The sequence below is a fragment of the Pieris brassicae genome, chromosome 11 (assembly GCF_905147105.1).
Source record: "Pieris brassicae chromosome 11, ilPieBrab1.1, whole genome shotgun sequence".
NCBI classification, from domain to species: domain Eukaryota; kingdom Metazoa; phylum Arthropoda; class Insecta; order Lepidoptera; family Pieridae; genus Pieris; species Pieris brassicae.
In genome coordinates, this window is record NC_059675.1 from 1498680 (window position 1) to 1514512 (window position 15833).

Below are 15833 nucleotides of genomic sequence, written 5' to 3' on the forward strand. Positions count from 1 at the left end.
TATAATGCAGTATTGCTATTGTTAATTACTCAATACATAGTGCCTTTACATAATATCAGATAATTATTATAGTTGAGTACCAATATTTAAAATCAGGTGAGCGTAAATAAAAGAATTTTTAAAATTTTAAATCTTAAAACACAACTAAAGTTATAACGTAACCTTTTAGGGCTATTTATATAGTGAGTGTGTTCTGTTCTAAATTTTGTTTTTGTAATAACGCGAATAATGGTTATGGGATGTTATCGTTAAATCTTATTTAACTGCCAACCTAAACTGAAGTATTTCTGCATTTAATGGTTAGATATAACCACTCATAATGGTCCTTGTGTAGGTCAAAAGCTCATGAGTTTTTCTTTGTATATTATTAGCCTTAGTCACGGTTAACGAAATCATTGCTGATTTATCATCATAATTTATTTTTTATTATTTCCGTAATTAAACAGTTATTTGACATGATTGAACTCTAACCATGTCATGGCATTAGATTGCCAGAATATAAAATACCATCCTACGTCGTTTCCTCAACTGAGCGTTTCTTAAGGCAGTTTTATGCGCACCACAACTATGTCGAACCAGGTGCCCACTGAAGTATTTCCGAACCAATACGACTTACGGTCCATCAAGAGAAGATAGTACCAGTTCTTAAAAGGCTGGCAACGCACTAGCGAGCCTTCTGGCAATGTAAGTGTCCGTGAGCAGAGGCATCACTAACATCGGGTGAGCTTCCTGCCCGTAAGCCTCCTAATATATAAAAAATTGTATTATCCGTATTTTGTGCCCGACATATTTATTCCTATCTAATCTATCGCATTATTGATGTTTTCCTTCTTGCGCAAATATAAATATCTAACGGTACACTGCCAGGGTCGATCACAGTGTCGAGAGTCATTTATTTATTACAAGCTTATTTGCAATAAGCCAATTCCAGCACTTACTTATTTAGAAATCAGTTAGAGCTTTTATAAAGAATTTAAGATGTTACATGAAAGTGACACATTTCTATACTCCATAACCGGATGTGCCATTAGATAATTCCTTCATAAAACACTTGGAGTGTGAACAAAGAGCGTCGTGCACGAGTCAGTGGACACTGGAGACCATTATTTCAAACTTTACGAGCGAGTGTCCATCTTGAGAACAACGGTTTGCGTGATTTTATTGCCGAGCTGTCTAGTTTTATAGTAAATTATAATCGATGTGTTAAAGAGCACTCAACTTTAATATTAAGGCCAAAATAGCTATTTTATTATGCGTTAACTCTTGCGACACTAAAACTATTTTTATTAAGAACTAACACAACAACGTAGGTAAAACCTTCATGACTGAAGCTCAACTAAATCTCGGCAAAATAACCAATCTGTAACAACAACTGGTATAATACAGTCAAATATTGTACAATTTTTGGCAAAAATTTATTCTTCAATTACCTAATGCTTATTTGCGTGTAACATTATAATTAATTTATACACGAAATAATATATTTTAATGTGATATAATATAAAAAAATACTATAATGATATGATATAATGTATGTAACGTCTATCTAAAATTCCTTTTAATACAACTTTGCACGCCATTTTTTTTATAGAACAGGGGCAGGAGGCTCACCTGATGTTAAGTGATACCGCCGCCCATGGACACTCTCAATGCCAGAGGGCCCGCGAGTGCGTTGCCGGCATTTTAAGAATTGGTACTTACGCTCTTTTCTTGAAGGACTCTAAGTGACGCCATTATGTGTGGCCAGAATATGCGAACTTTAGATTGTACCACCTTAACATTTTCGTACAATATTTTTGCAAATAAATTATTATTATAAATATTTCAAGAGGCAACACTGATGCTCCCAAACAGTAAACTCTTTTATAAGACTAACTTTAACTGTAATAAGGGTCTTAGCCGTTCTTAGTCAGTTTAAAATGAATTGAACAAATTTGAATTATTCGATTAACGATCGATAAAATTGCTCTAAGTAATACAACAGAGCACAGGTCTACTGGGCTGTCTTAAAAGGGAAGGCATCATCAACATTATTGCGGTGTGAAGAATTAACAGTCACTCATGGCCCTGGATTTTTGACTCCAAGAATAAATAGCAATAAAACCGGATATGGGGAACCGGTACTTTAGGATGCTTATTATATACTTTTTATAAATAAAACACATTTTCAACATGACATTTATTCAACAAAACCTCTACACACGTTTACACATTATACATAAAATATTTTCTTACACCGTACCGTGTTTAATAATTATTATATAAAACAATATAGGTATACAACAATAAACACAAACAAAAATAAAATCTTTGAATACAAACGTTATCAACAAATAAAAAAATACACGCATATGTCAGTTGCAACTTAGCGCCTAATATGTCAACTACTACTAAATGTCATGTCAATAAACAACAAATAAATGCAAAACGTTACTGCCTATGGAACATTCTAGTATTTCGAAAAATAGACAGTTTTTAGGGAAGATTTAGTAATGAGACTTAGCCCTAAGTATTGCAAAAATGAATCGCGTTTTGACATAAGGTCCGCACAACATCTTCGTTTCTAAATCTTAACTTGTGCTGGACTTCATACAATGTCAATTTTTGTAGTTTCATTATATGAACTCTCGTGTAATGGGGTCTTTATTTCCTTATGGTATATTTTATAAGACGCAAAATTTAAGAAGGTTGACTCTTTCATAGTCGTAGTAGCTCCAATAACGGTAACACGTATATAGAACATTTTCAAATATTTTATTTTTATTTTTATTCAATACATCTTAGGCCTTTAAACATATTGGGGTTTCGCTATATCATTTATTGCAATAATTTAAGATTTTCCTGTAGAACCTGGTTTCTGTTAGTTACTATTAATGAATACCATCGTCGAAAACATTATTTATATTTGTCAGTCCGAGAATTGGGGTGTAATAAAATTATGAATGACCTTGAATTTTACTAGAACGTAGACTTTCTCGCATCTAAATTATCGGTCCCTCTTGCAAACTGTAGCCCGTAGACAACTTATATGTAAATTTTAATAACTTGTCGGCATAGAATAGTAATGTTATTTTTTTTATTTAAAACACAAGAAGCGCTCCGTACGCATATTTAGAATACCACTGAAAAGTAGACTATATGTGAACGACTTGTTCACAAGCATTTTGGTCTGCATTTCTGTTCACAGCGTGACACATCACACAACTGTATGAATATGATGTAGAAAATACTAATTCTGAAAACCAGACAAAGGATTTAGCCTACATAACACATCGATAATTCCTTAACCTCGCCTACTTTGTTCAAGTCCATATTCATAATTCTTAACACTGAAGCCGTCTAGGGATATTTTCGGGCCTTGGGGTTCTACTCCTATCATCTACGATACATTCCATAACAACTAAAACAATGACTAGACATAGACCATACAAACACTACCTACTAACCCACGGAATATTTAAATTAAATGCATATTTGACGATACCGAGTTTAAATTAAATTATTAAATGTCTTAACTTCGTATTCACACATTAAAATAATACGAATTAATATTACAATGTAGAAATGTTATACTGACTATTGACTTCTCTAAATCTCTATATTATATATAACTGTGTAGTCTGTGCGATGTCAATAAGGGGAATATTATGTCAAAATTTTATATGTTACCTTTTTGGTCAACAAAAAATTGTTGTGCTAACCACCTTTAGAATTAACCATAGATAAATACATATTTGTCATAGAACAAAAAGTAAAAATCATTGACTGCACGCTTCATTTGATGAACTTTCATTGTTATATTTGGAAAGCTACAGTAAATAAAGCTTAATGTAAGCATATACCACATGTATATGCTTGTATGTAATTTGGTATAAATCAGAAGATAAATACCTATTTATCAATACTTAGAACACTCATATTCCAAAGGATTTGACAGCTATTCTCACAGAATACAAACACTAAATCTACTTTGACACGATGTTATTGCACTAGAGTGAAGTCACTCTGATTTACAGTAGATTAATCTAGGTATAATTTGTCGTACACTACAACCTGTTGTATAATACAAAGCAGGCATAAAATGAAATGCATACTGTTTTGTTAAATGGCAACACATTGTCTGCACTCGTTCGCTTCCATTTGACCAAACATTTATTTTAGAATAAAATATTTAGTTTAAGACGTATTTTTGTATTTATCTTATGTAGTCTGGAAGTCTTGGAAGGAGTATAAAATAATATACTCGTACCAACTATGTTAGATTTCTTCTTTAATTTTGAAAACCTCCAAGTCGTAAGTGATACGACAAATGATACCCAGTCCTTATACCTACACTCGGTAGAGACTATGTTAAAATTTGTGCGTATCGACCTAAATTACGTTATCAACATTAAACACTAATAAACACACATCAAATTAATTTACCATATAAATATATAATTCTTTATCTTATTGCTGTCTCTGTCACACAGATTAGTGAGCTCATTTGATCTCACTTATACCCTTAATTGTACTTTAAGGTAATTAAAACCTAATGAAATGGCAACACTACAGTGAAAATTTAAAACTCCAACGAATTCTAATTTCAATTATTGTATAAGACAATAAATACTTCAAATATATAACAATCAATACTTTTTATATACATCAATGATGTTAGTGCCATAATATGACAATATTCATCAGAACATATTCCATGGGGTTTAAACTGTATATCAATCGACACATATGGCACTATAACGCTAACAAATACATTTTAAATTATAAAAAACCGAACAATAGGCCATTTGACAGTATTAGAAATAAAGTGATTGAATAATATGTATAAAAAAAGACATCTTTTAATAATCAATTAATAAATCCATAATTTTAAATGTCTGTTCCTTGAAAGAAAACGCTCACAGATTAGACGAATCAACGACATAGCATGCTGGTAAGTAATGTCTCTACCTAGTCCTAATATTTGTGTAATTTAAGAAATAAACTTAAAATGTACAAGACATTGAAACTTGTTTACAAGCACAAGCAGGGACTAGTCTTGCCATCTATTTAAAGTTCTTAAAAGAATTAAAAATAACTTAAAATATAGTGGTTTTTAAAATCTTGTCAAATAGCCCACTATACCAAAATATTATTATAACCGTAATAAATACTTCAAATAAAATATACATCAAAATAACGTAACACACTAGGTATACATATGTGGGGTATAGTCTCACTATATCGAAAAACTATGGGCCGACTTTGTGACCCGTAAGATATCTCTCGACAAGGGGTTATGATAAATTTTGTTTCAAACTCAGCTTCAGCGGCGTCCCAATGGCGTATTTGGAACTAAATGGCACGTAGTTTTCAATACATTTTTAAATAAATTATTACATGACCATGGATACAAGTCTTTTAGTCAGAATAAAATACTAAATTTATGAAAACATTTGGTGTTGCCAACATTATTATAGTGTTTATAACTAGTCATTTTTTGTGTATGGCTCAAACAAATATCTGTTTGAGAGATATCTCACGATCACAACGCGTATTGGGCGGATTATAACGCCCTAAAGAACTATATTATCAATTCCGTTTTAAATTGATTACAACTATATTAATCTAGTGACAATTAGGATTTCTACGGATTCTCTATTATGGATCTTACAAAAATGCAGTTATCACTATACAAATCGACCACGCATTTGTCATTAGGGAATTTTATATAGGTATCTTATTATTGCTTGCTTGGACTCACGGAAGACTTTGTGCTTCATTTTCAAGAGATACACGTTTTTGTAAGGCGAACTTTGACGTTTCAAGTTAAACACTGTAATCTTTGAAGGGTCTATACAGATTTAAAAAGTAATGGTAACCATAAAGTACTAAAATTAGTGAAAAATCATTTAACAATTCAACCAGATTGAGGATTTAAAAAAATATACTCAAAGAAAATAGAAATGTCCAGAAATTTTCAAATACATGTTTTGATAAGAATACATTACACTTTTGGTTGAATTATTTCATTTTTTATTACATTAACGCCATATTATAATTTCTCTTTATTTTGCAAATATAACCATCGCAATAGAAACTTGATTAGGCCTTAAAGAAAAACTAGGCCTTGAAAGGCAGAAAGTCCTAAATAATACAGGATGTGCTTAAACTATGTGGAACACAATATGTAGATAGCTAAGGATAAATATGAGGTAGTGAAAGGTTTATAAATTAGTTATATTTAGCCTTAGGGCTATACTACAGTGCAACCTTTATATAACGACTTCCTTGATTTAACACATTTTTCGTAACAGGGGGATTACGAAATTATCCATAAGAGATGTAAAACATACCTTTGCATTACAAACTTTTTATAACAATTTTCAACTATGAATAAAAATATAAATACCTCTAATTAATTGTAAATACCATTAGTTTGTAATCTATCTCGCGAATTGTGAACTGTCGAAAGATTGTGAACCTTAACGTACTGCTTACAATACGTACGTATTATTATTCGGTAAATTGTAATCTATAAAAGTGAAACCGTCAAATTGTGGAACGGAACGCACGTGGTTGAATGGCATATGTCCCGCGCCACCATATTTGTTTGTTCTACTGTCTACTATAAAGCCGACCAATCAGGGACAGCCTTCGGACAGTTGACAATTTGACAATTTTAAGATTTGACGGTTTCACTATTATAGATTTGGTTGAATGGCATATGTCCCGCGCCACCATATTTGTTTGTTCTACTGTCTACTATAAAGCCGACCAATCAGGGACAGCCTTCGGACAGTTGACAATTTGACAATTTTAAGATTTGACGGTTTCACTATTATAGATTTGGTTGAATGGCATATGTCCCGCGCCACCATATTTGTTTGTTCTACTGTCTACTATAAAGCCGACCAATCAGGGACAGCCTTCGGACAGTTGACAATTTGACAATTTTAAGATTTGACGGTTTCACTATTATAGATTTGGTTGAATGGCATATGTCCCGCGCCACCATATTTGTTTGTTCTACTGTCTACTATAAAGCCGACCAATCAGGGACAGCCTTCGGACAGTTGACAATTTGACAATTTTAAGATTTGACGGTTTCACTATTATAGATTTGGTTGAATGGCATATGTCCCGCGCCACCATAATTGTTTGTTCTACTGTCTACTATAAAGCCGACCAATCAGGGACAGCCTTCGGACAGTTGACAATTTGACAATTTTAAGATTTGACGGTTTCACTATTATAGATTTGGTTGAATGGCATATGTCCCGCGCCACCATATTTGTTTGTTCTACTGTCTACTATAAAGCCGACCAATCAGGGACAGCCTTCGGACAGTTGACAATTTGACAATTTTAAGATTTGACGGTTTCACTATTATAGATTTGGTTGAATGGCATATGTCCCGCGCCACCATATTTGTTTGTTCTACTGTCTACTATAAAGCCGACCAATCAGGGACAGCCTTCGGACAGTTGACAATTTGACAATTTTAAGATTTGACGGTTTCACTATTATAGATTTGGTTGAATGGCATATGTCCCGCGCCACCATATTTGTTTGTTCTACTGTCTACTATAAAGCCGACCAATCAGGGACAGCCTTCGGACAGTTGACAATTTGACAATTTTAAGATTTGACGGTTTCACTATTATAGATTTGGTTGAATGGCATATGTCCCGCGCCACCATAATTGTTTGTTCTACTGTCTACTATAAAGCCGACCAATCAGGGACAGCCTTCGGACAGTTGACAATTTGACAATTTTAAGATTTGACGGTTTCACTATTATAGATTTGGTTGAATGGCATATGTCCCGCGCCACCATATTTGTTTGTTCTACTGTCTACTATAAAGCCGACCAATCAGGGACAGCCTTCGGACAGTTGACAATTTGACAATTTTAAGATTTGACGGTTTCACTATTATAGATTTGGTTGAATGGCATATGTCCCGCGCCACCATAATTGTTTGTTCTACTGTCTACTATAAAGCCGACCAATCAGGGACAGCCTTCGGACAGTTGACAATTTTAAGATTTGACGGTTTCACTATTATAGATTTGGTTGAATGGCATATGTCCCGCGCCACCATATTTGTTTGTTCTACTGTCTACTATAAAGCCGACCAATCAGGGACAGCCTTCGGACAGTTGACAATTTGACAATTTTAAGATTTGACGGTTTCACTATTATAGATTTGGTTGAATGGCATATGTCCCGCGCCACCATAATTGTTTGTTCTACTGTCTACTATAAAGCCGACCAATCAGGGACAGCCTTCGGACAGTTGACAATTTGACAATTTTAAGATTTGACGGTTTCACTATTATAGATTTGGTTGAATGGCATATGTCCCGCGCCACCATATTTGTTTGTTCTACTGTCTACTATAAAGCCGACCAATCAGGGACAGCCTTCGGACAGTTGACAATTTGACAATTTTAAGATTTGACGGTTTCACTATTATAGATTTGGTTGAATGGCATATGTCCCGCGCCACCATAATTGTTTGTTCTACTGTCTACTATAAAGCCGACCAATCAGGGACAGCCTTCGGACAGTTGACAATTTGACAATTTTAAGATTTGACGGTTTCACTATTATAGATTTGGTTGAATGGCATATGTCCCGCGCCACCATATTTGTTTGTTCTACTGTCTACTATAAAGCCGACCAATCAGGGACAGCCTTCGGACAGTTGACAATTTGACAATTTTAAGATTTGACGGTTTCACTATTATAGATTTGGTTGAATGGCATATGTCCCGCGCCACCATATTTGTTTGTTCTACTGTCTACTATAAAGCCGACCAATCAGGGACAGCCTTCGGACAGTTGACAATTTGACAATTTTAAGATTTGACGGTTTCACTATTATAGATTTGGTTGAATGGCATATGTCCCGCGCCACCATAATTGTTTGTTCTACTGTCTACTATAAAGCCGACCAATCAGGGACAGCCTTCGGACAGTTGACAATTTGACAATTTTAAGATTTGACGGTTTCACTATTATAGATTTGGTTGAATGGCATATGTCCCGCGCCACCATATTTGTTTGTTCTACTGTCTACTATAAAGCCGACCAATCAGGGACAGCCTTCGGACAGTTGACAATTTGACAATTTTAAGATTTGACGGTTTCACTATTATAGATTTGGTTGAATGGCATATGTCCCGCGCCACCATAATTGTTTGTTCTACTGTCTACTATAAAGCCGACCAATCAGGGACAGCCTTCGGACAGTTGACAATTTGACAATTTTAAGATTTGACGGTTTCACTATTATAGATTTGGTTGAATGGCATATGTCCCGCGCCACCATATTTGTTTGTTCTACTGTCTACTATAAAGCCGACCAATCAGGGACAGCCTTCGGACAGTTGACAATTTGACAATTTTAAGATTTGACGGTTTCACTATTATAGATTAAAATATTATTACGTTAAATTGTAAGCAGTAAGATAAGGTTCACAATCTCGCGAGATAGATTACAACCTAGCGGTATTTAAAAGTTTACGGTGACATATATAAGTTAACTAATGTGCCCTCCCCTCTTAATCCTCCCCTAACCCCCCCCCCCCCCTTAACCCTCTTAATCTCATAGTACGTGATTCATATCGCGATATCGGTTTTGACACGGTTTTTCGTAAAATAATCATAGTTGTTTGATGGAAATTACTATTTTTTTACCTCTTTATAACGAATTTTAGACCAAACTAACTTAAACATAACAAACGTCAGTTCAACGAATTGCTTCATATAACGAATATTTACTTGTTCCGATACGTTATATCGTGGCTACACTGTATATAGAAATACTAGGCAAAAAGAAGTATAAACCTCCTAGTATCCTAGTATTTCTTAGAACCTGTACACGGGATATTAGACAGAATGATCATTTATATCTTAATTTATTAATATAACCCCAATATATGAGGTACCGTTTAAAAACAAATCCATAATCTCAATGTATATGCGCGAAACTTGTAAAAATCAATATCTTTCCGTTATAAATGCAATTTTCCAGCGCATTGATAGCACCAGTAAATGAAAACCTTAGTCGAGAAAAAACCGTAACCACTGTTATATAAACTTAAAAGATACTTGAAAAAAGACAGAAAAGTACGTAAAAGTTGAGTTGATTTATTGATTTCATGATTTAAATAAGGTTTGACTTTTATATAAATATTAAATAAAGCGACACCTGCCAGTTTGTTGTACGTATCAGTTGCAGTTACCATTTAGTATTATTCAAGTGTGCGTCTGCGCCGACGAAAGACGAGCGCAAATATGCTGCGCAGGCGCCGCCAACGACGGCGACCACCGCCTGTCGATATTCCAGTACCCACTAGGGATGACTAGAAAAAGAGATATAGTTGAATCTTCAATACTAAATATAGATGGATCAGTCGTAATTCTATACTTTTGTGGCATAATGATACAGAGTGATATACAGATACAGATTCATGATTTCATGATGTGGTTTCTTTTTTTTTGCGTTTTATGGACTTTTATGGATTTTGTGTTAACACTGTTTATTGTATCTACTTGATTACGCTGGTCGTGGCACTTTTTATATTTTTGTATGTATTTTCAATTTGTATCATGTTTGTCCTAATTTTGTCGTCCAAATAAAAAAAAAGATTATTTCTCAATCTAATAGGCAAGTACGTGATCAGCCTTCTATACCTGACTCACACCATCGACTTTTTGGATAATGCAAGCCGGTTTCCTCACAATGATTTTCACCGTTTGAGCAAATCCTAATCCAGAGAGCGAAGTTACAACCTAAAGCTAAAGCCACTAGGCCAAAACTGTTCTTCGTATGTACTTATACTGTGCCATACATAAGACGTTAAAATACATTAAGTTGAGACAGTGTGAACTTTAGCAATTATTAATATTAAATATAAGGTCCAAACACAATTTTTTTTTCTGGCAACACTATGCTAAAGCTATGAAATTTACAAAATGATTTTGTAATTGTGCGAATGAGATAGACTGATAATTTATTTTAGATATTACAGGCAATAGTTAATTTACCTGTCTTTGCCTTTCAAGTCGGCGAACCTCCCTGACCAATGCGTGGAAAGCATCATCAACGAAGTGACGCAACGCAGCTGACGTTTCGAAGAATGGACAACCCAGTTGTGTAGCGAGTGCTTTGCCCTCTTCTGTTGTCACCTATAAAAAAAATCATACCCGTCAAGATATTACTATGCTTTATAAGAGAGTATTTATTTGAGTTAAAATTTAATAATTCTAGAACTAGATTCAATAGTGATATAAAAGATTTTGCAATGTTTCAATTTTGACAACAATTCAATTCCATATAACAATTCAATATTATTGTTATCACAGCAGTTTTATTTAACGATGGATGAACTAAAATCACAGTCAATCAATGCTTAATTTTAAGACAAACAACATCAGAATATATCCCTTTGTTAACTACAGAATGTGTGTATAAATTTGTGTATGTATTATATTTAATAGTGATTTTAAAATTAGTAAGGTTAAATTTAATTTATATAGATATTAAATGTAATGTATGTAATGTTAACTAGAATATGAACCGTCCAAAAATGTTCATACAACTTACCTGTCTAAATCTAGGAGCCAAATCCAGTTTATTACCAACCAATACCAATGGCAGCGTTTCAGATGGTCTAGCCTGTGCCAGCAACCTTTTATATTCTGAGGCTGCTCTGAATGATCTTTTGTCTGTCACAGAGTAACACAGCATAAAACCTTCTCCGCATCTCATGTACTGTTCCCTCATAGCTGTGAATTCAACCTGAAAGTTTGCACCTGCTATGACTACCATACATTCATACCCAAACAAGATTGTCTATACTACAAGTATAACTTGGTCTCTCTGCAACAAGGGTCTAACTAAAATATTTGGGAGAGACATTTTAAATGCTATGGGCATAAAGTAAAATTGTCCAACAGGTGGTGTCTCTTAGCTCTGGGAGAGAAAGAACAATTATAACCACTCCCGCCGCCATTTGTGTGATTTGCTCAAAAACAAGAAGTGTTATAGTGAATTATATAAATACATTAAAAATATCATGGGGAAAGATTAAGAAAACATGTGGAACGTTAGAATAATGTGTGAATTAGTGACCGTAAATAAGACTTGGCCTAAAGTTCTCGTTACCAGGCCATAAAATTATAAAAAAATAATAATAACTCTGCAAACATATTTGGGCCTCTCTCACACCCCTGTCAATTTTAATGCTATATATTACTAATTAGCAAAGTGTTCATAATCAAAGAAGTTACACTACATAAACATGCAACATTTTGGATTTGTACCCTTCGATGACAACCATTTAGAACAAACCATATTTGATTCTATACATAATAGAAAATGTAGTTAATTTGTAGGTCTTATAATTAATAAATAATAATTGGCAATATAGGGAATATTGCCAAGAACTGCAGTTTCAAGGAATTATTCATAATGGATCCTGTGTATTACTGAATTGTAGCCATATTCTTTGTACTAAATAGGCCCAGCTCAATTATTTTTTTTATCAAACTTGATTTATAGAATTTAATGAAATAAAAATTAATTTACAAAGCTTATACTGACTTTATCGAGGAACAAATCTGTAAAATTTCATAACCAAGACTTATTAAAGTATTTCATTCAAACTGTGATTTCCTAAAATTCTTCTTTTTTTAAATTATGCTTTTGTATTACAGAGGGTGCATAGTTTAAACATATACATATCAATTAATTATGTATTAAAAAAAACTAGTTATACCATCTGTAAAGTTTATAAGCTATTGAAGCAGTTTAATTCATGCTTAAAAGATACAACACACACCTGTCCTGCAGTATCCAAAATATCAAGTAAGGCAGGTTCTCCATCAATTACTGCTTGTTGTTGGTATGAGTCTTCTGTAAAAAATGTTTTGCTATGAACAAAAGATATTGTAGTTATGTTAAGACCCTATCTACTTAAGTTAACAAAATTAAAAGACCCACAACACAACAAGTAGAGTTATAGTTTTAAGCATTAATTTTGTCTCAATTGATTACACAAATAATTCTGTTAATAACAACAATATAGGAATCATATTATTCTATATTATATTTCCGATCAACCATGATAATATGGTTCTTTCTGTTGATAATGCAATAACTGCTAGAAGGCTTACCAATGGTGGGGTCATGGTAATCAAGGAAGCTATGACTGACAAACTGGAGGGTGACCGCCGACTTGCCCACCCCACCGTCGCCAAGGACCACAATCTTGTAGACGCGAAGGCCACGCGACGTGCCCGCAGTCTCTGTCATACCGCTGCATGCCTGCGTGCTCGGGGGCCCAGCCGAGCCGCGCCCGCCGCGGTCACTCGACAAACTCCTCGCCCGCCATCCGCAAAGACCGCCGCCCAAAACCACCACCTTGCTCACGTTAATGGTAAGACATTAATTTCCACTCCATTTAGGACACATTTTATTCATCTTTAAGTATATTTTGGCTTAATATTATAATTTAAAACAAATAAAAAAGTCGCAAAATCTACAGCTGATTAATGAAAAAATTCAAGGTTCGTAGACTTGACAACTGACAATTTTATTGATAGGTAATGATGAAAGTTTTAAACTTCCGGAGTTGACACTTGACTTTTTCAATTCTTGTATTAATAACAAGACAGTAAACAATTAATTTATGTTTGTGTTTATTATACTTAAACATGATAGTTTTAAACCATTATCGTTAAACTAGCTCAGCGAAAAGGTTTATATTATAGGTTCAATGGTTTTTAAAACAATTTTAACATGGCGCATTTACAATATGTGGATGAACTGGTTCGCGAATATTTATTGTTCAGAGGATTTGCATCTACTGTAAAAGCATTCGAGAACGATTTGAAGTCTGATAAAGACAAAGGATTTAGAGTTGATAAAATTGTAGAACAAATAATGCATTATATAAACGTTTCCGACTTAAACGGGTTTAAAGACTATTGGACTCATCTTGACACTTTAGTTTTTACAAAACTTGAAGTTCATGTTCAACCTGGTAAGTTGAAAATGTTCACCTTTTGAATAATATAGTACCAGCTATATTTTTTTTTAAATAACAATATTTCTGTTACAGCTGTTCGTAAAATTGAATACAGCCTGTACAAACTTTACTTAGTAATTGCTGCCCAAAGTACAGGAGGTGTCAGAAATGAAAAAGTTGCAGATTTCTTTGCCAAAATGCTTCCTGAGCTCCAGGGTCAAAGTGAATGGAGAGATTGGTTTAGTAAGAACTTTAATTTTTTCTTAATACTATGGTTATTAAAACCAACATTTCACAGTATTTCTTTCTTAACATTAACATAACATAGTACTTAATTTCATTTTCACCTCTTATTTTTAGTGTTACCATACATTCAAAAACCTGAGGAGAATCCATCATTTAGCCTATACTTTACAAGGGCCTGGCAAGACAGTGTATTGGTATCACTGCACAATTTACTAGCAACCGTCTTTCAATGTATGCCTCAACCAACACTTACAAGCTATGAAAGTGATGCAGCATTAGTAAAGAGACTGCAGGAAGAAATTGCTACTTTAAAAGGAAAGGTAGGATTATAGCATTATTTTATCAAACAAAAAAGAAAAGAGGAATTATATTTAAAATGATTTATAAAATCACAATTTATTGAATTATACAGTGTAAAATTCTTAAGACAATGAAGAGACTGCATTTTATGGGGTAGGAAGTTAGTTATATAGGGAGTTGTCAACAAATGTATAGATAATCCATGACTCCTACTTATTAATCCCAATTTGTAAACAAAAGAACGAATTTCGTAGAAAGTTCCTATGCATTATGCCGACAGTAGAATTTATTGAGAGATAATAATGCGACAAAAGAATGTGTAGCTTAAACTAATTTTAGCAACCTTAAAACTACTTTATTAATCAATTGTTGTCATTATTGAGAGTGGCTGTAATGCTATGTAGAGTAGTGAGCTAGTAGAGAGTGTAGTGTAGAGTAGAGGGACGACACGTGTAGTTTACACTGTATTTTTGAGTTAATGGCAATTGAACAAATTTTAGAATTACTTATAAATTCATAGGTTTAAAAAAAAAATCTTCCCTAGAACTATACATGAACATTTTTAAAATACAGCACTTGAATTTCATGACACTTTTTAATAAATTAATATAATTTTTAATTTGACATAGTTTATATATTTTAAACTTATAATATTATTTCTAGACACTACAGCAAAATGAAAAGATTTCACCAAGTGGTCACCAATCTCGACTAGCTCAATATTCAGAGCGGCTAAGCGGCCCATTACCTTTAATTGATGATTTTTCTGCAATACCCACAGAACACTTAGACAGTGGACTTAGAGAAGCAAAAGGGTTACGTGGTCTGTTGCGTCAAATGGGAGGAAGTCCAGTTATGGGCAGAAAATCAGGAAGATCTCATAGCCAAAATTAACTTTATTTTTTCAAATATTTTCAATAACATAACAAGAAACATAATTTTAAGTATTAAAATGAGCAATAATACTCATTCTGAATAAAACCTCCTACACTTAACAGGGAAGGCTGTAAATTTAATAAGATTTTTATACTTTAATTTCCAAACTTGATCAAGGACCTGTCATGTTCCGTATCATTTTTGTGTACAAATAAAGTAAAATTAAAAGTCAAAATGTAGAATTTATTGCTTAGTTTGCCAACAAATTTAAATAAAATATAATAAGGTAATGATTTATTATTCCCCAAGCAGGCAAAAAGTATCGATACCTGAGTAATATCGATACTTTTTCAAATACTCAAGTATTTGAAAGTATCTACAAAAAAAA

The 15833-nt window shown here is 33.5% G+C and overlaps 2 protein-coding genes across 3 annotated transcripts; one reads left to right on the forward strand and one right to left on the reverse strand.

Moving 5' to 3' along the window:
• Positions 1 to 9589: 9589 nt before the first annotated feature.
• On the reverse strand, positions 9590 to 13551 carry LOC123716445 (GTP-binding protein Rit2). 2 transcript variants are annotated; one of them, XM_045672210.1, is made up of 5 exons: positions 13170 to 13551; positions 12836 to 12906; positions 11599 to 11793; positions 11040 to 11180; positions 9590 to 10354 (listed from the first exon to the last, which is right to left on the reverse strand). In XM_045672210.1, exons 1-5 carry the CDS (start codon positions 13306 to 13308, stop codon positions 10244 to 10246), a joined length of 657 nt encoding a protein of 218 aa, XP_045528166.1. In that variant the 5' UTR covers positions 13309 to 13551; the 3' UTR covers positions 9590 to 10243. The 2 variants fall into 2 exon arrangements, with proteins under 2 accessions (XP_045528166.1, XP_045528165.1); XM_045672209.1 differs by having other exon boundaries at positions 12836 to 12909.
• Positions 13552 to 13655: 104 nt separating this feature from the next.
• On the forward strand, positions 13656 to 15728 carry LOC123716444 (WD repeat-containing protein 91). Its single transcript, XM_045672208.1, has 4 exons — positions 13656 to 14038; positions 14117 to 14266; positions 14384 to 14589; positions 15233 to 15728. Exons 1-4 carry the CDS (start codon positions 13795 to 13797, stop codon positions 15461 to 15463), a joined length of 831 nt encoding a protein of 276 aa, XP_045528164.1. The 5' UTR covers positions 13656 to 13794; the 3' UTR covers positions 15464 to 15728.
• Positions 15729 to 15833: the final 105 nt, after the last annotated feature.

Coding starts and splice junctions, on each gene's coding strand:
- LOC123716444 (XM_045672208.1), top strand. CDS start 13,795: ATGGCGCATTTACAATATGTGGATGAACTGGTTCGCGAATATTTATTG. Junction 14,039..14,116: donor TGAAGTTCATGTTCAACCTG/GTAAGTTGAAAA, acceptor TTTCTGTTACAG/CTGTTCGTAAAATTGAATAC. Junction 14,267..14,383: donor TGAATGGAGAGATTGGTTTA/GTAAGAACTTTA, acceptor TCTTATTTTTAG/TGTTACCATACATTCAAAAA.
- LOC123716445 (XM_045672209.1), bottom strand. CDS start 13,308: ATGACAGAGACTGCGGGCACGTCGCGTGGCCTTCGCGTCTACAAGATT. Junction 11,794..12,835: donor TTTTGGATACTGCAGGACAG/GTGTGTGTTGTA, acceptor GCAAACTTTCAG/GTTGAATTCACAGCTATGAG. Junction 11,181..11,598: donor TGGCTCCTAGATTTAGACAG/GTAAGTTGTATG, acceptor TTTTTTTTATAG/GTGACAACAGAAGAGGGCAA.